Below are 22,326 nucleotides of genomic sequence, written 5' to 3'. Positions count from 1 at the left end.
TACTGGCTAACTGAAACCATGGTATCGTAACGCGTGAAGTCCTACCTTTCACAGTCACACCCTCTGTCGAGGTCCCGTCAACGCAAACAACCCCAGCGGCTTGGTGCTGAAAGCCCCGTTGTAATTGACTCCTTCAACTTCCGTCTGGTATTTCTTATCTGCCAGCTCAAAGTCCACGTCCTTCATGATCGTGACCAGGATCATGAACGACCATTCCCAGGCGTAGCGCTTGCCAAAGCACTCACGCTTGCCGTTCCCAAAACCCTTCTTCATTCCGGACGGAAGCCGGTCGTACTTCTCGCCGACCATGCGCTCGGGCTTGAACGCATCCGGATCCTCGAAGACCTCCGGGTCGCGGTTGACGGCCGCCAGAAGCGCAATGAGCGGCTGGTTATTGGGCACCTGGTACTCGCCGCCTGCAAGGAGCACGGGCTCCTCCTGTCCCGGGATGGGCTCGATGTTGAAGCCCGGCGCGGTAGCCGAAAGGCGCAGCGATTCACGCAGGATGGCTTCGCAGTAAGGCAGGCGGGCGAGATGCTCGTGCTCGAGCTGGTCTGTCGGGCCGCCGACCACGGCATCGATCTCCTCGCGGGCACGGGTGATTTCGTGCGGGTTCTTCATGAGATAATACAACGCGAAAGAGACGAGGTTAGAGGTCGTGGCGCTTCCAATGAAGATGTTGATGATTTCGTCCAGGTGCTGGCTGTCCGTGAGGACTTGGCCGGTCTCCGGGTCCTTGCCGTGCAGGATGGCATGAAGCATGTCCTTCTTCTCGGTCGGAGAGGCGCGACGCGTGGCGATGATCTCGGCGGCGTAGTCGCGCATCGTCTTGATGTAGCTGTTGAAGCGACGCTGGTAGATGAGCCAATTCAGAAACTTGGGGCGGGTGGGGCGACGCATGGCTTCGCCCGTGGCGGCCTCCATGGCCTTGATGAGCGAGGGCTCCGGTCCCTCCAGGCAGTGGATCCGCTGGTCGAAGAAGCAGAGCATGTTGGCGGCATGGTTCAGACGGTCCAGGTCGTTGCTGACATTGACGCGCTGCCGGGGTCCCGCAGTCCACTTCTTGACCAGATCTGTGGCGGTTTCACGCATTCCATCAAAAACTTCGACCACGGCCTCTGGCGAGACCAGAGGGGCCATGATACGGTGGGCAATATCCCAGCTTTCTTCATGGTGGAACGCGGTAAACAGACTGTCGTGGACTGCCTGGCGGATTTCGACAATAGGGCCGGTCACACATTTGCGGAAACGCTTCTCATCACAGATCTCCTCGAGCAGTTTTGCGCTGGTGATGAAGACAATATCATGACCAACCACGCTGATTTTGAAAATTGGGCCTGTTGAAGAATCGTGTCAGTAGTGCTCGTGGTGATTACTGCCAACTGGCGATCAGCAAACGCAAGGGAAACCCACGATAATTCACCGCTAGTTTATTGAAAGAACCCCAAGTATTGCCTGGCTTAATATCAAACAGATTTCCCAAGATCGGAAGACCTGGCGGTTGAGGAATGGGAGTCGGCATGTTGGTCGTCTGTTGTATCACTCAAGAACAACCCCCAAAGAAAGCTGAAAAGGAACATGAAGTGCACAGGAAGGAAAAGCCACAGCTTAAATCAACGCACTTCCATGACGGCAGAGTTCTTTGCTCTCGCAAGTTTGTTCGTGTAACCCATCCCCAGCTCAGCTCACACTGCAGATAGCTGCATCACAACTCTGGCAGTGATTGGCTTTTGCAGCTATGAATGCAGATCTCGATCGCGATGATCTTTCGATAGTTGGAGACTTCGGCGCCCTTGGAGACTCCACCACTTCCTCTCTGAGACTGCTACTGGATGGACTCGTCTGCTGCACGGATCATGGTTCGTCACGGGCGCTGGCTCCTTCGCTTTGGAGCAGCCATTCAGAATGGACGGATTGTCATAGCGGACTGGTGTGTTTGACAAAGTGACATCGAAGAAACAGCAAGGAAAAGCGAGGGGAAAGTCGGGTGGCTGGGTTGTCAGCCTTAAAGAGGTATGACTTCTCCATTTATTCGATTTTGATCTTAACAAAGGATCTCAATATTTCATTGACTGTGATAACTTGATGGATAACCACGGTTCTGTTTGAGATAAAGTCGAGATGCGACCAGGAGTCCAGGAGGGTCAAAGAGGGACGGACTGCCACTACTAGATATGTAGATTGATACCAGTAGTGCCTTAGGTGCATGTTTAGTGTGTCCACCACGGCAGACATCTCCAGTGGTCTGCAGAAAAAATGGGTTAAAAAAAGATCCAAGATATTAACACTGGGAGCATGAGAACGCTTAATTGGTTTCGTCAAGAGAGAGAAAAATGATTCCAATACAACCAAACCAGTTGTCTAGTTTGTACGCCAAAACTCCATCCTGCTATGTTGCCCATCCCCATAAGCACTTCAGTATCCAAAGAACCAAGGTTAATATGAGTTGGCAGCGGTAAAGTCAAACATTCGCTGACTCTCCAACAACACAAATGATTCGTATCGCAGACCTCGTTCAGTCTGATACGGATAGGACCCCTTCGAGATGGTGCTGTTCCACACGCTCTCGTACCCGTCCAAGAGATGCCGCCAATAACACGCCTCGGCAGCTTTGGTCAGGTATCGTTCGCGAAATGTCTTGACGCTATTGTTGGCAATTTGCTGCGCGACGCTGGTGTCCCGCATGAGCGGCTCCAGTTTGGCAGCCAGATCGCTAAAGTCGCGCTCAACTTCCACGTAGTTCCGATTCGGTCCATCGGCCGCAAGGAGATAATGATGATGCTGTATGTATTGTAGCTTATGTGCCACGATGACGGAGGTGCAGGCCTGACGGTATTTCAGGGAAGCCGAGTATGACCGACCTGGAGCAGCAATAAGCTGTCATCCAAACTCAAAAAGAATCAAGAAGACTTACCCTCCACGTGTGCGATAAACATATACTGGCAGTGATCCTCCATACTAAGAACATTGGTCCGATCCGGCCAGCTGACTTGCTTGACATCGCCCCAAGGTTGGTCGCGAGCGGCCTCAATCAAGGCACGTCGCAGCTTGGGTGCAAAACTGGGCTTACCACGCCAAACCAGCTGCTGCTTCTTCTCTTCCCACGGAATATCAGTCCGCCTGATTCTCTCGACCACTTGGTCGAACGGTCCGATCGCATTATCCGGATTGTCCCAGGCCCAGTAACCAAAGTCAGGCATCAGCCAAACCGCCTCCTCGTTCGCCGCACGAGCCAGGACCCAAACCGGGTGCTCAGCGCTAGTCACATCCTCCACCTTATCCTCTACCGAGAAGACGAACTCGATGTCGCGACGCGTACTCCGTAGGGGATCGGCGACCAGCGCACGATGGATAGCACTGAGCACGGCCAGGGTCTTTCGTCGGTGGTCCTCACCCTTTGATCGGGCTGCGACCACGTACAGCTCCCCGCGGAAGATGGCCGCTCTTGCCATGCCGGGTTCTAGTCTGATCTGATCGAGATCATCTGCAGCGAGAGCGCCGTGCGAGCGCCAGTAGGTCACCGCGCGAAAGACATCTTCGTACAGACCGGGGAAAGCAGCATCGCACTGGTGTCGATTGAGGCCCTCGTTGTTTCCATCCCGCTCGTACTCGAATACCCAACGCGTTGATGGAGTCAACTGTGTGCTCAGGCTGTGTTTGGAACACGATAGACAGCTCGCACATTGGAAGGTGGTTGAGGTCTGGCAGGCGCAGTGACCGGCGGGGATCAATTGCGTGAGGAGGGGGTGGATATAATCTCTGTCTGTATTAACGCCATACCATATGGCTACGATAAAGCCCAAGCTCAGAGCACCAATGACGTAGAACAGGCAGAGGAGAATCCCCTGCCGCGGACGCAGTAGAGAACAACTCGGGAGCGCCATCGCCGATGGGAGCAGGATGAGGACGGTCCAATTCAGAGGGCGGGTTCCATCGTATGTTCGTGGGTGCCAGTCGCAAGTCACAATCGCAGCAAGCAGAAGGGGACAAAGGCGAGGGAAAGGAGCTCGTCAAATGAGGAAAGAGGCAGCACCAGACCCGCTGAGAGCTCCTGTCTGAACTCTGAAGTGCATCCTTTGGGGTTAACAAAAGGAGATTTCCTGCGAACGGCCCCCATTCTAATAATGTGGGATATTATTAGCAGAAGTCATTGCCATTATTATGGGACTCTTGACGCAGCCGCAATGGAGATCCCAAGAACTCGCTCTGGCCTCTTGGGGCCCGGGATCTGAAATTCGAATATGAAACAGCCACGCAGGCACGATAATCTTTCCCAGAGCGACAATGATGGACAAGCTTTCGTGGATCATCTCAGGGACAGCCACTCCAAGTGTTGCTGCTGATGGCTATCAGTGGTGGAATGACGGCGGTCGACTCCATCCATCCCAAATGTTATTTGTTCCTCGACCATTGAGAGCATCGGACACGCGGGCCCTAAATTGAAACAAGGTTGTGTCCTACGTAAACGCTCAAGTTAGTCTCGACTATCCAGATGTCATGGCGGTGGAGTTGTTGGACTCACTCAAGTCCTGAGTCGGTCTTGGTCCATCCTGCTGGAAAGACAAGGCCTTTCGCTACGCAGACTGAAGAGGCTGTGTCGGTGTGTCCAGACTGCAATCCAAAATGACCATATTAGCTCCACATGGGCAAATGAATGGTTCCAGAAATTTACCATACCATCCTAGATAGTTGATTTCGTCTAGACTAATCTGAGACACGTAAAAGAGACAACTGCTGCCAAGCTGCGGTTGAATCAGACCGTTGATCCCACGGTGATCGCAATTTGCTGCTGGAAAATGTTAACAGTATGACATTAAAGCTGGTGGCCTATCAGCCTCTGACGAAAATTTGAACCTACCTTGAGCACTTTAGAGCTCTTATCAAAGCATTATATTTTTTCGAAGATAGTTCTGTATTGTTGTTGTGTTATTTCGCAGCAATAGATTGGAGGTAAAAGGGGTCAAGGAAGAGACCCGAGAGGCTGAAGCTGAAACAATAATGCAGCGGCTCGTTCCGTTGACATCTAAAAGGAATCTATCTAGGAACCACTCCGTAAGACCCTAACAGATATGACACAGAGAATGTGGAAATTATGTCGAATCTCTTTGATCACTGCCAGTCCATGCACGTATTTCAGGCCTAGACTTTGAAGTCGAGAAAAGGACTAACCGTGGGTAGATGTAAATGGTCTCGATGAGACGGCTGCGGGCATGACTCTATTGGGGATGGTAATTGTAGAGATAGAAGATACCAAGGAAGAGAGAAGCTGTCATGACAATTCGGCTGCCGTCCAAAGGCATGTACATCCAACACAAAAAAAATAAAAGGAATGTCGTGTCAATCTCCATCTAGCAAGCTAATGACCAATGGAACCAAAAGGAAATCTTGGGTATATCCATCCAAACGCCCAGTTGCAATGCACCCAAACTCACCCCACCACCTATCAATCATGGTCTAGCATGATCTCGAACCGCTCTGGACTCTCGACTGCGAGCTCCCGCCGGCCCCGGGGTCTCAATGGCCTCAGTATCAGGACTCAAATCAAGTCGTCGTCTTCCTCGCCCGCCGCGAACACGACTCATTGCATGTCGTAAAAGCCCATCTGCCTCGTCATCTAGCCCCATCTCCACCTTTTGTTCCAATGTCTCCGTCGCAGGGCCCGTGGTCGGGATATCAGCTTGGGGGACTTCATCCGTCCATTCTTCCTCCGTCATGCCACGCCGTCTTAATGCTCTTCCCTTGCCCTTGTCGCGCGAACGGGTCGAACTGCGGCTGGTGGCCGCTCGGTCAAGATCTTCGGATGGTGCAGACTCCCTCTCATGGCCCTCCAGAGCCCAGATCTCTAAAGCACGGGAGAGAAGAGTGCCAGCAATGCCCGCACCGGCAGCCGCATCCCCGCCTCCGCTCGCCCCAAGCACACGAACGGCTTCATGAAGAGCTGTGACCGCCTCCATTGTCCGTCCAAGTTCCAGCAGAACAAGGCCACGCGAAGTATGAAGTGATCCGATCAAGCCACGGTCTTCGTAGCCCCCAACACCCGACGACGCAACACCCGAGGCGCTGCTGCCAGTGCCGCCCAGAAACGGACCATAGGCGACGCCCGCTCCGCCGGCACCGATCCGAAGGCATTCGTCGAACTCAGCAAGCGACTCGGCTAGTCGTCCGATACGGCGCAGTGCGTGTCCCAGATTCGCCCGAGTAGCCACCCAGGCACCCGGCTCACAATGAAGTGCTGCCGCTAAAGCCAGCGACTGATTGAATAGCTCTACAGCACCCTCCAGATGGTTCTGGTGGTAGAGTACCACACCGAGTTCATTGAGAACCAGCGGGTCACCGCCATGGCCTTCGCTGGAAGGATTAGCGGGTATGGATGGCACCGTGCCGGCAGCCGCACCCGTGGACATTGCGTAGGCTGCAGACAGGTACTCTTGGGCCAAGGACATGTTGTTCAGGGCCAAATGCTGCATACCAAGGAACAGCTGCGGTAAATGGCTGCCTTGGAACAGTCGAGCGGCCGTGCTGTACGCGGCTATAGCTTGATCATGCTCGCCTTCGGCCGCAAACGTATGCGCAAACCCAATCCAAGCGGGTGCCGAGTGCGGATCCAGCAAGGATGCTTTGGAGAAGAACCGCCGTGCTTCTGCAATCTTCGACACTGACAGATAGTAGACGCCAATCGCAAGGTACGTGTACGACTCTTCGGGCGCATGGTCGGCCAGTGTGTGGGCGAGTAAAAAGAGCGCATTTGTCGCACCTGTTTCGTATAGACAGGCCAAGTGCAAAGGGTAAACCGCCGGAGGGTGCCCCAGGTGACTTAGAGCCGGTACATTGGGTGTGGCCGTCGCCTCCGTGGCCAAGATAGAGGATGTCAGTGCAAGCGCCTCAGCAAACCGGCACTGGGTGTAAAGAGCTTCAGCCCGAGAGAGAAGAATATCAGGGTTCTCCGCAAGGTTGTAGTGCGTGGACAGGGTCTCGGTCGCGTCGGACAGGGTGGCGGGTGACGAGTACTTTGACAGTCGGGTTGTGTAGAGCATCTTGGTGAAATGAGCCGCCTCCTGAGCGACAGACGGGTCGGGCGAGGATACTGAATCAAAGTCTAGAGATTCCAAAAACTCGAGCTCTTCAGCCGGCGACATGAGCGAATTCTTCATCAACTGGTCAAAAGCCTCAAAGCACTGCACGTCAATGCGCACAGCGTCCTTGTAACAGTCACGGGCGCGATCAAAGGCATTCTGCTTCGCAAAACAGAGTCCCCGCAGGTAGCACATCGCCGCCTCAAACCGAATGTTATTCGCATCCTCCCTTTCCCTCTCCTCATTGCGGTCAATCCGCGATGCTGTAGTCTTGCCGTTGCGTAGAGTGAGGTGCTGCAGCTTGCGACGGCTGTTGCTGCTGCGGATCAGATGAGTTGGGTTATGGTCGCCGAGCACTGACAAAGCCTGTTCAAACTGATTCTGTTTTATGTAGCAATGGCCGGCGAGATAGCGGCAAGCGGTACTTCGTGAGATGAGATCTTTTCGCGATAGGAGGGCCAAGGCGCGCGTGTAGTTGTTGTTAGAGAAATGGACTTGGGCGAGCCAGAAAGCATCAGAGTCGCTGTCTGGAAAGCACCGTCAGTCTGTTACCTCTTCTTCGAAGGGATCAGTTCAAGTCAACTCACTCGTCAATGCGAGCACTTTGTCACCGATGTAGATGGCAGCATCGTGTTGGCCTCGGTTCAGCGCATCCTGGCGCCAGGAGCGCAGGAACTTTTCCATGACCAAGCACAGATCGTAGACCAAGAGTCAATCGAGACACGAGAGTACTGAGAACCACCGCAAGGGCAGAGGCGCATTGAGGGTGAGAAAGGGTGCTTGCTTGTATGTGCGGAGACAACGGCCAAACGCTTGCGGAATCGGACAACTTGCTTTCGAGACACAGACGAATTTCTCGAATCGTGATCAATATCCCCTTGCGCTCCAGTTATTTCCTAATAGGAGGAAGCAAAAACAATGTGCAGTGCTGGCTGCTGGAGCAATCTTTGTGCAATGGTGAATCTCATCATCGATGATCTTCTGTTGATCCAAACGCGTCAAAAATGGCCCGTGCATCCTGCCTGATCGGGTAGTCTGTATCCTGCACACTCTGTACAGTTTAGTATAGAATGCGCATGGTAGCTATGCAACACTCAGAAGAACAATGCAGAAGTTCTTGACTTGTCAATATGACTGTGCTTCCTCCATGCCTGTTTTCTAGAGCTCCAGGGAGACAATGTGCGCGCACATAATTATCTATGCTCACTGATGATTAATCATATCATGTGACTTGTGCATGCCTTATCGCCGCTGTGTCGCCTCCAGCATTCGCATCTCTCATTCTAACTTCAACATCCAAGTCATCATCTGCCGATCAGCCTGCTTGCCTTCTGAGGCTCTTGGACAGTCTCGCTTTCAAGTATTTTCTAAAGCGCAATTGCAGTTTCCTACCCACCCCCGTCTATTCAGACTAGCACCACAGCGCAACCATGTCTGAACGAAAAGTACTCAGGTAGGTCTACCCAACATTCTTAAAAATGAAATCAGCTAACATCAAATAGCAAATACTACCCTCCCGACTTCGATCCGTCGGCGATCGGCAGGACCCCAAAGCATCTGAGACCGACAGGTCCCAAGGTCATCACCGTCCGTCTCATGGCGCCCTTCTCAATGAAATGCACTCACTGCGGTACGTCTTCCCTCCTCGTGTCCTCCCATATAACCCATACTAATCCCCTGCAGGCGAATACATCTACAAAGGCCGCAAATTCAACGCGCGCAAAGAAACCACCGACCAGAAATACCTCAACATTCCCATCTACCGCTTCTACATCCGCTGCACCCGCTGCAGCGGCGAGATCACCTTCCTGACAGACCCCAAGGCAATGGACTACAAGGCGGAAAAGGGCGCAAAGCGCAACTTCGAGCCATGGCGGGACGCCAAGAATGATATCGAGGAGACGGAGCAGGAGACGCTGGACCGGCTGGAACGCGAGGAGAACGAGGAACAGGAGCGGTTGGAGCGGGATAAAATGGCCGAGCTGGAGGAGAAGATGCTGGATTCAAAGCGTGAGATGGCGATCGCGGATGCGTTGGATGAGATTCGGACGCGGAATGCCCGGATTGAACGAAACGAGGCGCTCGATGGTGACGTGGTGTTGACCCATGTTCGGACTGAGGTGGATGAGGAGCGGCTGAGGGCGGAGAAGGAAATCGAGGAAGCTGCCCGGAGGGCATTTACGACGGAGACGGGAGAGAAGGTGAAGAGACTTGTGGAAGATGATACAACCACTGGGACGACTCCGGGCTCCAGTCAGACAGAAACACCCCCTCCTCCCTCATTTGCTAGGGTTAAGAAGCCCAAAAAGCCTCTGATCAATGGTTTAGGCATCAAGAAGAAGCCCAAGCCGTCTCTGGTATAATGGTATATATGCGCCGATTTCCTCTAAGGGGCAGTTGAAGGTTGCAGGTCTTTGGCGTTTCGGTTTACAGGTATGCATATTGATAGCGGTCAAATATGGAATCCTCATCACAGTAACTTGTACATATCAATTATGATACATCGATTTCAAGTGAGCCTATTTCAAAAGACAGTTAAGAAGCGGCTGCCAATGCAATGCCCTGCCAAGTTCAAACCCAGAGAAAAGGATTGCAAACAGACGCGCGGAAACGAAATTTGATATCATAAGCATATTCCTCGAGGAATCAAATGTGTCCCAGAGCGCCACGCTAGAATAAAAACCAGTAGAAAATCCAAGTATGCCCTTCAACTTTTCCCAAATCCCTGAAGACCCTCCTCCGCGAACCAGATGCCATCCCCCTGAACCGAGTCACAACGCCAGGTAAAGAGTACACAATAGAACAAGGATGAAGCCGAAACCAGTCGACCTACAACTAGAGGTACGGCATCCAGAGCGCATCACAAGATGCCAGGTGCTGAGGGTTTACAGCCTTGGAGATCAGGTCGATGGTAGTTTGGTTCGCGGGCAAGTTGCCTTCCGGAGGGCTGGCAAGGCTAACAGCCCGGTTGACAATGATCTCACTATTGTTGTATACCAGGTCACGAAGCTGTTGAACTGGAAGTACACCGCGATGTTGCGCTGTGGCCCAGAACATCATCTCGTCACGAACGAAGATGCTCAGCTGCTGCTCGAGCTCATGACGCGGTTCGGTGAGGCAGCGGGCGATCGCCATCAAAGCGCAAGCAAAGAGGCCTTCAGTTGCAATCGGTCCTATCAGTGTCTGGATATTAGGCGTGAAACGGAATGGCACCTGTTCCGGGTTGTAGAAGAAGGCCTTTGCGGGGTTAATTGTTGGTATCAGCTCCGTGCCCCAAATGTCGCCTGTAGATCTGGAGATCATTATCTTGTTGGGATACCGGTTGCCCATATGCATCACATAGGTCATAAATGCGATAGCCGCGTATTGATAGGAGAATTGGCGACGGAAGAGCCAGAAATTGGCAAAGTTGGGATACGTCTTCTGGAAGTAGTCCTTCACAATCGTGCTGGGCACCCACTTCTCCTGAATGGCCGTGAGAATCTCAGTCCGAAGAACCTGCTGCTGGTCAGGGGTTCGCTGGGATACGTTAGCTTGTTCCACCATTAAACAATCAGTTTGACTTACATTTTGCTTCGTTTCTGCCAATGACCGCATTTTCTCCATAGTAAACAGCACAGGTTCATCTTTGCTGGTTCCCACTCGGCGGCAATAGTCCTCGAATATGCCCTGCATAGACATGTATGAAGGATCATCGCGCACCAAGCGAATGTGCGGCGCGAGGGGAACCATGAGCGGGAGATGGAAATAAAGGTTACGGCGCCGGCTTTCCTTGCGTTTGCCAAGGAGACCGTTGAAGATACGGAAGAGCTGCAGGATGCGCTCTTCTCGTCTGCAGTGCCGAGCTGCGGGATGTTGAACAGCAAACGGATGCACGCTGCCGTCATGGCCACGAATCTTGAGCCGACGATGACAAACACCAATACCCCGGACAAGATCAATATCTGGTAGGAACCTGTCGATGCGCACAAAATCCTGGTTCTTGTCCTTGTGCAGCAGATACTGTCCCGGCACCTCGACTTCATCAAATTTGAGGAAGCGGAACTCGCTCAGATGCGGCGAATAAGTTTCCAAAAACTGGTACTGGCCGCGGCGATCCAGCTTCTCCTCGAATTTGTCACGCCAGCGACGCAGCTTCTGGATGTATTCGTACATGGTTGGCTTCTTGACGACGAAGTCGGCTTCGAAAGACTTGCGAATATGTGCGGGGAGGATCGTTTCTGCGAAGCGTGTGATGTTGGCCTCGGTGGCGGCAGGTAATTTGAAGTCCTGGGCGTATGAACCGGGCATGCGACCCACGTATGCCAAGCCATCGTTAAGCAGGGCGACAATGAGACGATAGGCGTCCTCGTCAGGGGGGCACTTGAAGTTCTTATGAATTTGGTCGACCATCGTCTCCATCGACAGTGCAAGCAAAGGGAAGGCAGTCTTGAGGCCGGACATGATCTCGTCCGAATACTCCCACGGTTTCTTGAGAGGCTCCTTTTCTGGCTCTGCGACAGCATTCTGGGCCTGCTGCGGCACCCCATTTTGCCCAGGGACTTGCAAATGAGCCTGTTGTTGATTCTGAGGTTGCTGCATTTGCCCTTGCCCTGGAGCTTGGGGTTGACCAGGAACTGCACCGGAGGGTTGAGCTTGTCCCTGGGGCTGAGCTTGGCCTTGAGCGGGTGATTGCTGGGTCTTGATCTGGCCCTGACCTGGACTCTGGCCTTGGGGCAAACCTTGTGGGTGAACTTGGGCTTGACCTTGAGATGGTTGGTTAACCTGACCCTGAGCAGGAGCGTTTGTATTGGCAGGTTGACCACCCTGTGCAGGAGAACTGTCGGCCGTCGCTGGAGAAGGCTTGGTGTGCGGCGAGGCCTGCTGCTGCCTAGCACGATTCAATTTCTCCTGCTTCTGGTCATGCTGTTTCTTGATACTGAGCATGTCCTCCCGGTTCGTACGAAGGAGGAAGAAGAGCGCCTGAGGGTACAACTTCGCTATCTTCACCAAGACGGCCTTGCAAAGGCGTGCTTCGCGGTGCGACAAGCTCGTAAGAAGCTGCGGAATGAAGGTAATCCAGTACCAAACAGGGGTGTCTCCCTTGAAGTTCTCAAAGGCTCCAGCGATTCGTCCCTCTTCATTGTCCAAGCTGAGAAGCCAGAGAATACGGCTGAGGAGTTTTCTAGACTTCGCATTCTTGTAAAGGCCGGCAGCCTCAAGATAACAGCTAACTGCATTGCTGGCCAGTTCATAGTCAGATGGATCGGCCTTGAAGCGTTGATCACTGTATTGGCCCCACTCAGACCAGGCCTTTGCGAGTCTCAAGTCGTAGTACAAAGCGACCCCAAATGCCTCGTTGGCTTCATTGACATGACTGAGTTTGGCCAGGAACATGCCCTTGAGGGTGTAGAACTCAGCCTTCTGCTGTGCGCCGAAGTAGTTGAGATTTGTGTTGTTGATTACATCCAATCCACTGTTGAGTTCCTTGGGGTTTTGATAATGGCATTTTGCCTGTTCCCGCAGCTTCAGGAAAGCCTCTTGAATTTCAATATTCGGTAGGGTGTAGATCCGGCTGAGCTGGTTGATGCAGACTTCGGGCATTTGGTGCTTTCGAGCAACATGGGCGAACCTGTTGATGATCCATGCTGTCTCGTGATAGCCACGATAGGCGTAGGAATTGCTAGCCACGTTGTTTGTCTGTGGGGGCAGTAGACTTAGGTACGTCGCGTTGATGAGCTGGAAGATATGCTGGCGCCAGGTGACAAGATCCTGCCAGGCGTTGATGTCGTCCCAGAGATTGGGAAGACGATCTCGCCATGTTCCAAGCAGCAGCTTCAACTCAGCGGACTTGGTATCCAGGTTTCTTTCATTGGTTTGAGACAAGCTTGCACAGATGTGGCTTGCATCATGAAGCTCAACGAGAAGTTGGAAATGCTGCAGTATCGGAATGTGGGCATTTGTAATATTCTTCGGCAACTGGAGCCATTTGCGAATGGATAACTGAATCGACTCATCACACACACCATTGAAGTCCTGCAAATTCTCTTTCTTGAGGTGGAATTGCAAGAGCGACATGAAAGCTTGGAAGAATGTACGCCTTGGTGTGGGCGCATCGGAAACGGATTTGATGAGCGATTCGATCTGCTCCCGATTGCCTTCGCTTTGCCAGTTCTCGATGTTCCTCCAGGCAGCCTCCAAGAGAAGATCGTTGAGATTCTCGTGCTTGGCAAAGTCGCTCAGAATCTCCCACTGCTGCAATTTCTGGGCGCAGATCAACCAGTGATCTTCCCACAGGTAGTATTCGCCTTGCGAAAATGGCATTGCACCGGACCGTGCCTTGATCTGAGCATTTTCGTAAAGTTGCTGGGCCTTATCCCACATTCCCTGCTGTTCATAGGAGAGGGCAGCGTTGGTTTCAACGAACTTGCATCGCCGTCGCCATGTACCGTAAAAGAAGTCATCTTCTTGTAGACCCGCATATACTTCCACCAACGCATCCAGGTTACTCTCACGTACAGTCGGAGTATCAATGATCGGGCTGATTGCTGTTTCCTCGAGATAGCTGGCAGCCGTATACCACGCGTCATAAGTGCGACTGAGGTACTTCATCACATGAGGTGGGATTTTAAATCGGGGCTTGGCCCTGACGGCGCCTTCAAGCAGAGCTTGCACAACATTTGGCCTCTTGTCCAGCTGTCTTTGATGATATTCGCGCGTGATGAGGGTCACCATGCCCTTCTCCAAGTCGATACGGTCCTCTCTGGACAAGGTAGACCAGAAAATCGGGAACAATGTGGTCCACAGACTGTAAGCGACGTTTGGGTCTGTGTGCTGGAGTTGGCAGAGCGGCTCCATCAAATCTCGAGTTCTCACGTCGCCAATATCGGCTATGAATCGCTTACGATCGGAGATAAAAGCCTCCAGCTGAATATCGACCATGACATCAGTCTTCCTTGCGTCTTTTTCAGCATTGCTCAGGAGGAAAGACAGAGGATAAACGGTGAAATCGTCCGGGTGAAGTCTAGCCTGTGCTGTCATGTCAACACACCCCAGGATGAGATGGGAGGCTTGAGCGAGCCAGAAGGAGTCCGCTAGAGTGTCCCAATTCTGGCAGGTAAGGACATAGCTTAGCCGGGAGCTAGCTAGTCGGGTCAAACTCCGATCGAATATGTTCATGAACCGATTACGCATTTCAACATCCTGCGCTCTAGTGCCGATTAAGAATGCATGCTCCAACCTAACTGTGAGCTCGGTACGGGTGATCTTGGAATCTTCGTAGATCCTGATCACCAGATCCAAGAACTTCTTCAGCATTTTCTGGTCCGATCGAGTTTCAAAAAGTAGCATCTTGTGTAAGACAGCAGTCTTCTCCTTCAAGGTCGGCCAAGACTCCGTGGAATGAAAAATCCAGGTCTCAACCATACTCAGTACTTTGGTGCAAAGAGCCTCATTCTGTGACCTTTCAACCAACTGTGCGAGTACACTCAGGAACGGACGCCTTTGCTCACCGAGGTGAGACATGCGCACAGAAATCAACTCGATTGTCTTAAGAATCAAGTCAACACCGATTTCGTATTCCTGCTGATCCGGCAGATTCTCCGCAGGCTTGGCGCCACCAGGTGGATATTGTGCTTGTTGGTTGTTTGTCGATGCTGCAACGTGCTCTTTCGCCAGTTTCTGGGAGAAGGCCTTCATAACTGGAACAATATGGGCGTCTATCTCAGCCGGTTTGTGCTTTGAAAGCGTCCAGAGGATGTTGAGGCTTGAAATGTAGTTGTTGGCCGAAAGAGTCTCTGTGGCAATGGCCGACAGGTAGGTGACAAATTCAGAAGGCGAGTTCTCAACATCCATCATAGCATCTTCCTCGTCTGGTTGATCTTCTGGCAGAGCGCTGAGAACACGTCGTATCGGGGGCGGTAGTTTGGGAGAGATATCCATGTTATCCTCTAAGCCATGAAGAGAATCCTGAATTTCCAGGTTGTCTGAGCGCAAGGGCTTCTCGAATAACTTTTGAATGAGCGGAAGACGAGCAGTGATCCATTCATCAGGCTTAACTGCGAGAAGCACACGCACGACTTGCAAAGCATTGATCATGCTGGTGATGTGCTTTTCGTCTGGCTTGTCCGCCTTTTCCCCGGCAAGGATTGGCTCGGTAATCTTCTGATACAATTCAATATCAAGATCGCCCCAGTACTCGGGAGAGAGGAGGTTCCTCAGTAAGAACACGGCTTTCTTAACCATGTCGCCAGTCAGGATGGCCTGCTGCTGTTGCTGTGGTTTTGACGAAGGTAGCTCGCGGATGCGAGCAGCTGGAACGGGGAATCTCTCGGGCACGGTCGTAATGAATGTAATCAGATACTTCGACATTGCAGCTCGCAGGTCAGAAGGTATGATGTACTCAGTGCGTTCGTAAGAACTAGGGGGAGCAAGAGCTGCAGAAGGTGAAGATGTGTCTTGTGTAGCTTCAAGTTTGCGCTTCCTCGCATTTGGCGACTCCAAAATGCCATTGGTCATGGCGCTACGGCTGCTAGTAACCCTCTTCTCTTCCCAGTGCCAAATCAGACCAATTAAATTCAGAGCAAGCTTCTTGCTTTCATTATTCGAATTCGGAGGTGCCGCGATTTTGATCAAAGAGGGAACGATGAGTGGAACGAAATGCTCTCTAGATTCATAAAAGAGGTCGGGGTGCCGCACCAGGAATTGAAAGATGCTCATGACTTGTTGCAGATTCGCAGTCTCTTCCGCTAAGATGCGTCGAGGCCACTTCGCCCACAACGGATACCGTGTGTCGGGCGTCTGAGCATTGCTCGTTGCAGACATTATCCTTGAAGGCAAAACGGGCGCCAGAACGTCAAGAGCCTGAGTGACAAGGGCTTTGCCCTCGTTTTGATGTGCTCGCAACAAAGCGACGTAGACCTGAACCACAATCTTGAAAGGCGTCTCGTAGTGGGCAATGAAGTAACTGATGAGGACATAGGCTCCATACTTGTTGATTATATCTTCAAGCCGAATATAATTCCAAGCAAACTTAATGATGTCCTTGCGAGAATCTTGAACGGTCTGATGATGGTATTTGATCAACAAAGCCGACAGCTGGAGTAATTCCATGCGCGAATGGTCCACGCCAGCTTGAGTAGACTCCTCGCTCAAATCAGCTAACTGGGGCCTCCAGAGACGGCTCTGAATAGATTCAGTCATGCTCTTATCCATCAACTTTGGGCTGTTAGAAGGGCTATTCCATGTTGTTTGGACGTCCATGGCGAATATTGGATTGACCAGATTGTGGAAAGCGTACGTTTTCATCTTCTGTGAGCAAGTGCGTTGGCCGTAAAGATCCAGACAACGCATAATTACTGACCGACGGTAGTCGATGGATTCGTTGGTGATGATGTGGCGATAGATGAACTTGGGGAATGCTAGCGTACGCTTCAGTTCTTCTGCCGATAAACCGTCTATCACGTCAAAGAGGAAATCCAGGTCCTGCACCGACTCGGACAGGTAGATGGTGAATATATCCATCAACTGGTCCTCCGCTTGCTCCACCCTCAGACGCTCATTGGCGGGAAGCCGATCACTGCGCAGCTTCCTCTCAAGATCCCGTCCGGCATTGAGCAGCATGGTCTTGAGATCGGCGTGCGAGACCAGCCAGCGCTTGGTGGCTTCGTACGAGCAGACAGAATGCGCGACATAGATACCGTTAATGGCAGCAGTATTCCTGCCGTCGGCTGAGTCTTGTCCAAAAACGGCTGACTTGAAGCCCTCGGTGTCTGCTACGACTGCAGCACGCAACGCCTCGCTGTCCGGGTCCGCGAGAATCTGGCCGAAGAATCGTCCGAAGCGCTCCTCTTTAAAGCGAGCTTGGAAGAATGTCAAACTCTCCTTGGGATAGCGATTGAGATACTTGACAAGCGGTTTCCGGAATGGGCTGTTAGATGTTCGGCGAAGCTTCTCTTCCAGTTCCAACACTTTATTAACAAGGTGCTCCATAAACGATGTGGCGGCTGGAGGAAGGAGGTGGAATATGTTGAAGATCGCAGTGACAATCTTAATTGTCTGATTTTGTTCGACAAGGCTGAACGACACCTTTTGTAACACCGCATCATCCGCTATGACCTTCATGTGATCCAACAGCCGGGCACCAATCTCGACCTTGAAGTAGTTTGTCAGCAGGGTAAGGAGGCGAGCAAGTCCGTCCAGTCCCGCAACGCTAAGGCGTTTGGGGTCCTGCAGGTTCATGAGAATTGGGCGAAGGCCATTCTGAAGCAGATCTTTGGGCAGCTTGTTCGTCTGCGTGAGAACATCCCTGAGACCTGCGTTGGCCGCCTCGATGACATCGTGGGATCGTGAATAAAGGGACTTGAAGAAGACGGAGATGATGCGCGCACGGCTGGTGTTCTGGGGCGTATTGGCAAATTCCGGGAAGCTCATTGCCATCGACAACAAACGCAGGCAGGCCACACGGAGATTGACAATCATTTCGGCATTCTTGAACTCATTCGGCTTGGATGCGAGAGACTCATCGTCAGCATCTGCAAGGGCAAGGGACTCCAGCATCAATCGATTCAATGGCTCGTTGAAGGTGACAATGTTGTTGTGGAGGCTTAGGCAGAAGGTTATGGCATCAATGAAGCCGATCTGAGTGGGGAAAGGCAATGCCCGCAGAGGCTTGTTAAAAATCGACTGCAGAAGCCGGTCTTTGACGGGGAAAATGAGCTCATGTACTTGACAACCAAGGACCTCGGCAATCGTGGAAAAACTCCTTCGCGAAGCCTCGCGGACATGCTTGTTCATATGCGAAAGCTCATAGACAAAGAAACCGCAAAGGGACCAAAGACGACTCTTCTCGTTCTTCATGTCATCCTTGGACATATTCTTGCAGCATCGTCTGAGAATCAAGTCCAGGGTTTCGTGTGCACTGACTCGAGTGCTAGCCGGCAGATCAGCGGGTGTATCCTTGATAACATACATCAGTGCTCGGGCGAATTCAAACTGTCTATCAAAGAGCCAAGAATCCCCAAGATCGAGTTTGGTTGCAAACAGGTGAATACCCAGACTGCCTCCGGCCTTGGTGAACCATTCCTCGCTATGACAGCTATGGCAAAAGACACGGCCCAGGTGCTGGAAGAATGGCAGTTTCGCAACTCGCTCAGGTGCTCCAAAAATGATCCCCGCGGCGTCCTTCATAACCTGCATTGCCGCCTGAGCGCCATCGCGGACACGAAGGTTTTCAGATGAGAGGCTTTCGACGATTGCCTCAGCGAGGATCCGCGAGTCTAAATACACAGGACCTTCCCCACTGTGGACATCAAAGGGCTTCCGATTATGTCTGGCTAGAGCGAGGGCCCTTCCGACTTCGACGACTGCGAAATGCTTGCAGACATCGGCCACGAAAGCAGTTGCGCTCTGTTCGATGTCTGGAAGGGTGGTGGCAAAAATGCAAGCTTTCAGGAGCTGCTTCAGAGTACCCTCCTGCGCCAACTTCTTCGGGATAGAACTAGACCTCTCAGACTTGTCCAGTATGTCGGACATGGCTGTGGTTTTGCCCTCGAAGAGGTCATTGGCGTGCAAACGCACAAGGGCAGCTAGATCTTCCGGGACATTCTCATGACCAATGTAGAGCTTCAATTGAGATGAGAGCATGCGAAATGCCTGTTGCTTATAGTAGCCATCAGAGGCCTTTGCGGCGGCCGTCTTGGGAACCTCCATTAACTTCCTGATCGCTAGGTCCACCCCGATTTCGCTGGGGAACGGCCGTTTCTCGCTTGGCCCAATAAGCTTGATATCGAAGCTTGGTGGATCATCAGAAAATTGCTCGAATGTAAGGTCAGGGGGATGGTTCAAAAATTTTCTGTTGCGGCCACCTAATTTACCCAGAATTCGCATGGTTGTGTGAGCGTGGAAATGATTGTAGGGATGCGGTCGCAGATGATCCCATAGAGCAGTCATCAATTCGTCCATAATGGGAGCCATGATGGGGTCCAGGTAGTCAGCAGTGAGATTGTCAACGCAAAGCTCAAGGGTTCGCAAGCCCTGCCCTACAAGATCTGAGTCTGCGCGTAATGCTACAACGATGGGGCGCATTAGGTAGCTCAGGTGAGGTAGAAGATGGGACAAACGCGCAGGCACAGTGAGCGTCAATTCGACATAAAGATCACGCTCTTGCGGCCTTCGAGCAGCAAGCAATAAATTGTTGAACGTCTCAAGGAGCATCTCCAGCAATGGAAGAATTTCCTTGTACAACAGTTCGAATCGGCCCCCGCCAATGCTGCGAAAGAGCGACCGCAGGAGGAGGAAATAGTTCATGGGTTCTTCAGCGGTCACTGATAGCTCGATACATTTTGTGACGATCTTGGTTACATGAGGGTGCAGTACCTGCTCATTCTGGACGGAGAAGAGGGTCACGGCCATGAAAGAAAGCTTGAACATCCTGAGGAGAATCTTCGCTTTGGTCATGTCAGCGGTTCCCACTTCATGGATACGATCCATGAGGTACTGGAGCACCATCCCGGAGAATGCAGGAGAAGTGGCTTCGCTGGCGAGGAAAAATTGAGGCAGGTGAAGTAAAGCCCCATGTTCAAACATAAGCTCATGAAGGTAAGGGATCTCGGAGTGAAACACCTCATGGAAAGTGGCCGTATCAATGCAGTGGAAGACAGTTCCAAAGCTCTCCAAAAGCTCTTTCTCTTCCCGCGACATAGGCGCTGTATACTGACTGGCAAGGAAATCGAAGGGGGAACTATATGTCACTTCTGGCGTAGGCTGATCGACGCCATAATATTTGAAGACACGCGCTCCCTCGTGGAACAACTTCTTGATAACCCGTACTTCCTCTGCATTATAGCCGTAAGAGACTTCCGGCCAATTGATCGGCACGCTATTAGGGTCGATCTGAATATGCTCTGGGTTGCAGTTTTTGAGCTGATGGAAGATGTTCTTCAGTCCGTTGATGAGGTTCTTGAACAGAAAAATATTGTCCGAGACAGGGTCTCCTCCGCGATCGCGAGGGTTAGAGGTCTTAATGGGCGATGCCGAGAAAATATCGATCTCATCCCAATCTGGAGGGTGGTCCTTGTCCGCGAGATATCTTTCCGAAGAAGGCTCAATATCTTTCTTGCCTGCCTTGTACGCCCTGGACACCTTGACGGCATTATCAAATTGATGATTAATCCAAGCAAATTTATCACCAATAGCATCTAAAATCATAATCAGGAAATAACGGGCCTCGCGCTTATCGTCTAGCTTTGCAATCCTTTCGGCCATGTTCAAAAGCAACTTGGCACTCATGGTTTGAAAGCTTGTTCCCGGGAAATCATCGTGAAGGTTCTTTGTGTACACTTCGACTGTTCGCCGAATTTGATCACGAGTGAGGTGATCTCGCACATGGTGAATAAGATCTGCAAGCATGCTGTAGGCGAGTGGCCGCATCGTCTCGTACACAGTTAAGCCATCGCCGATGAGGGTTCTCTCGTCAAGCAGTTCGTCAATCTTCTCCAGGAAGATCTTCCGGTAATTAAAATTGATAATGTGCCGGATGGCCACAAGGAGCTCCTTCCTGGCGCTGGATTTCTCCCTGGGGCAATCTTGCAGGAGTCGAACCACAACGGAAGGAAGCGTAGGGAGAAAGTCTTGGAGCTGGTGCGCATACATACGGAGCAGGTATGCGAGAAAGCTCATCGTCTTCACTTGTGCTGTGATAAATTCGCCAAAGGCAGCACGATTTTTGATCTCCCTGCATACGCCTGTAAAGATTGTCCCTTGTGCTGCTGCCTCCGCATGCGCCCGCTCCTGCGGCTTGGCTTGAAGGAGAAGAATACTCTTTATTAAAGGCACGAACAGCTTGACATTGGCCGAGACGGAATTCCGATGAGTCTGGAAGATGGACACGACGATGATTGGGCACTCCGCCAAGACCTTGAATGACTGCATACCCTTGAGCAGGACATTGCTGGATTGCTGATCTGGCCCGAGATCTGACACCGACGTGGCAGGCGAACTGGGCCGAGGGGACTGAAAGTTCTGTACTGTAGCACTCGGCGTTGACGGCATTCCGGACGGTGTGGCCTGGCTTGGTGTATCAAATGTATCACGAACAACCTGTTCCATCGTCTGAAACATCTCTTGGATGAGCTCCAAGAAAGGCTGTACCCGGGCAGCTGTCGCATTGGCTTGGTTCCGCTCCAGATCCATGATCGTCTTCATGCAGAGAACAGCATTCTCCTCATTCTCAATGCGCACAAGATCCATGAGCAGGTCAACCATATCCGCAGCGTAGGGTTCGACATCGGGAGAAGCCATTGGCAGTCGGTGTAAGGTTTCGAGGACGCAGTTCCGTAATTTCTAGGACCGAAACACCGATATGAGCTCCAGTTCCGCCAATCTCCCCACGGTTGAGAGGGGAAGAGTGCTGAAGCGACAGGCGACTTACCTGTTCGAATGACAAGTTTGTGAACACCGGCTCGCCCTTCAGAATGTTCTTGAATACTGGCCATAGCTTGGAAAGGAAGATCGGATAGCTTGCACCAGAGCATAAGGGCTCTATGTTGTCTCGTAGCTCGACCGCGACGTTGGCTCTGATTTTAATATCTAAATCGCAAACTGGTTAACACGGGTCTAATGACGCATATCATTTACAGGGCTTGCGCCTCGAATGAAACGGTCTCATAGTCGGACTAGTCAGATATGCATTGAGGTAGGGACGTACCAAGCTTATCGTCGCCCAGCTTGCTGGCGTAGATATCAATGCTTCGCTCCATGGCTGCGATTGATCCCTGGGGAAGATGGTATTAATGTGTAGAACGGAATTGGATCGCTGCCAGGCCGCGAGGCCGGCTAATTATTGAACAGCCAGCACAACCGGTTTCGCGTGTCCTTCTCACATGCGGGACATCGAGGGAGAAATCGTTTCTGTACTCGCTCGACGAAAACGCTAGCTAGAGTGAGCAAAAGAAACACGGTCGTTAAGTCATTAAATTTCCCCGGCTAATGTTTGGGGGTGATAATCAAAAGAGAAGGTATTCGCTCCAAGAGAGGGGTATCAAGAAGTAGCGGAGGGGAGCGTGAAGGGAAGGAAGGATATAAGACCTCACAGACACAAGACTCATGCCTTGAGGACTCCCAGAGCAGAAAGCTGTAGAGCAGAGCGCGGGTATCGCAGAGACCCCGAAGGAAACACTAAGCCAAAACAGGAAATTACGGGTGAGTGTTTCCCCGTTCCGGCTGGCGCGCGTCTGACGCGGTAGTCGCGTCACGTAGCCTGTCAGACCGACGATAT

General features: G+C 51.9%; 5 protein-coding genes across 5 annotated transcripts; 1 reads left to right on the top strand and 4 right to left on the bottom strand.

The window, feature by feature from the left end:
- Nucleotides 1-54: 54 nt before the first annotated feature.
- Nucleotides 55-1,522, bottom strand: CDV56_106575 (putative cytochrome P450; the record flags this gene model as incomplete). The annotated part of the gene is made up of 2 exons (XM_026760194.1): nt 55-1,337; nt 1,399-1,522. The coding sequence occupies 2 exons, from the start codon at nt 1,520-1,522 to the stop codon at nt 55-57; spliced, it is 1,407 nt and encodes a 468-aa protein (XP_026614967.1).
- A 914-nt stretch (nt 1,523-2,436) lies between these two features.
- CDV56_106419 (uncharacterized protein) lies at nt 2,437-3,884 on the bottom strand (the record flags this gene model as incomplete). Its single annotated transcript, XM_026760038.1, has 2 exons — nt 2,437-2,861; nt 2,915-3,884. 2 exons carry the CDS (start codon nt 3,882-3,884, stop codon nt 2,437-2,439), a joined length of 1,395 nt encoding a protein of 464 aa, XP_026614966.1.
- A 1,563-nt stretch (nt 3,885-5,447) lies between these two features.
- Nucleotides 5,448-7,757, bottom strand: CDV56_106177 (anaphase promoting complex subunit CDC16; the record flags this gene model as incomplete). Its single annotated transcript, XM_026759796.1, has 2 exons — nt 5,448-7,600; nt 7,661-7,757. 2 exons carry the CDS (start codon nt 7,755-7,757, stop codon nt 5,448-5,450), a joined length of 2,250 nt encoding a protein of 749 aa, XP_026614965.1.
- A 746-nt stretch (nt 7,758-8,503) lies between these two features.
- Nucleotides 8,504-9,436, top strand: CDV56_106068 (Saf4/Yju2 family protein; the record flags this gene model as incomplete). The annotated part of the gene is made up of 3 exons (XM_026759687.1): nt 8,504-8,526; nt 8,576-8,703; nt 8,757-9,436. 3 exons carry the CDS (start codon nt 8,504-8,506, stop codon nt 9,434-9,436), a joined length of 831 nt encoding a protein of 276 aa, XP_026614964.1.
- A 472-nt stretch (nt 9,437-9,908) lies between these two features.
- Nucleotides 9,909-21,808, bottom strand: CDV56_105138 (histone acetyltransferase TRA1; the record flags this gene model as incomplete). The annotated part of the gene is made up of 4 exons (XM_026758757.1): nt 9,909-10,592; nt 10,641-21,392; nt 21,481-21,638; nt 21,757-21,808. The coding sequence occupies 4 exons, from the start codon at nt 21,806-21,808 to the stop codon at nt 9,909-9,911; spliced, it is 11,646 nt and encodes a 3,881-aa protein (XP_026614963.1).
- Nucleotides 21,809-22,326: the final 518 nt, after the last annotated feature.

The sequence above is a fragment of the Aspergillus thermomutatus genome (assembly GCF_002237265.1).
Source record: "Aspergillus thermomutatus strain HMR AF 39 chromosome Unknown NODE_79, whole genome shotgun sequence".
NCBI classification, from domain to species: domain Eukaryota; kingdom Fungi; phylum Ascomycota; class Eurotiomycetes; order Eurotiales; family Aspergillaceae; genus Aspergillus; species Aspergillus thermomutatus.
This window is presented reverse-complemented; position numbering and strand designations above follow the sequence as displayed.